A 763-nucleotide genomic window follows, 5' to 3' on the forward strand; every position below is an offset into this window, starting at 1 on the left:
ATATCTGCATATTGATGGTGGATATGTATTATCTACTCAGCTCATTGATTTGAAAGATCAGCATTTATCTACCAAAAGTGCACACTTAAAGCATTAAGTTTAATATATAGGACTTTAGTTTGTCCACTTGTATGTTGCCTGCCTGCATGCACTTGCAGTAGGCTTATGGTAGTTACAAAGGTAAGGTAGATCTAAGGTAGTAGCATCAGTGAGTATGGACATGAGATATATGCTTGGAGTTATGTACGGGGTTACTACGCGGTAACATCATGCAGTGAGTATAATCACAATATGCCTTGAAGAACACGACTTTCATAATTAGTTTCGTGTTATTATAGCTTGACGTATGCATTACCTCTGTACCATACCTAGTTTGCACAAGCCTTTCGCACTGGTTTTGACGAATGGCATCCGTCCCTTGGACAAACAACGCAGACTATTCCAACATGTTATTCAAATTGTATTTTCCCTCCTTCGCCCCTTCTGTCGTGTGGTTGATGAAAAAAAGAACCTATGTCTCGAATGACAGGCGAGGGATCAGCATGGACTTGGGAACTAGCGAAGACGACATAGCGGAGCGGATGGACTGGTACAACCAAATCACGTACTTCATCATGGAAGCCGTCATTAGGAACATAAAGGATGTGAACGTCTCGAACGTGTGGAAGTAAGTGTTGAAACGTGCCGGTGTGGTGGAGGGTTATCGCAGTAACTGCAGATGATACGAATGCGACACTAGAGCCGTGATTTCGGCGTTGATTGG

General features: G+C 42.7%; 1 protein-coding gene across 1 annotated transcript in view; it reads left to right on the plus strand.

The window, feature by feature from the left end:
• Positions 1-523: 523 nt before the first annotated feature.
• Positions 524-763, plus strand: part of LOC119585969 (speract receptor-like) — a 15,060-nt gene continuing 14,820 nt past the window's right edge. The window contains exon 1 of the mRNA XM_037934683.1: positions 524-667. Coding sequence (XP_037790611.1) covers positions 543-667 — 125 coding nt within the window. The 5' untranslated portion in view covers positions 524-542. The remainder of the gene's footprint in view (positions 668-763) is intronic.

The sequence above is a fragment of the Penaeus monodon genome, chromosome 20 (assembly GCF_015228065.2).
Source record: "Penaeus monodon isolate SGIC_2016 chromosome 20, NSTDA_Pmon_1, whole genome shotgun sequence".
In the NCBI taxonomy this organism is placed as follows: domain Eukaryota; kingdom Metazoa; phylum Arthropoda; class Malacostraca; order Decapoda; family Penaeidae; genus Penaeus; species Penaeus monodon.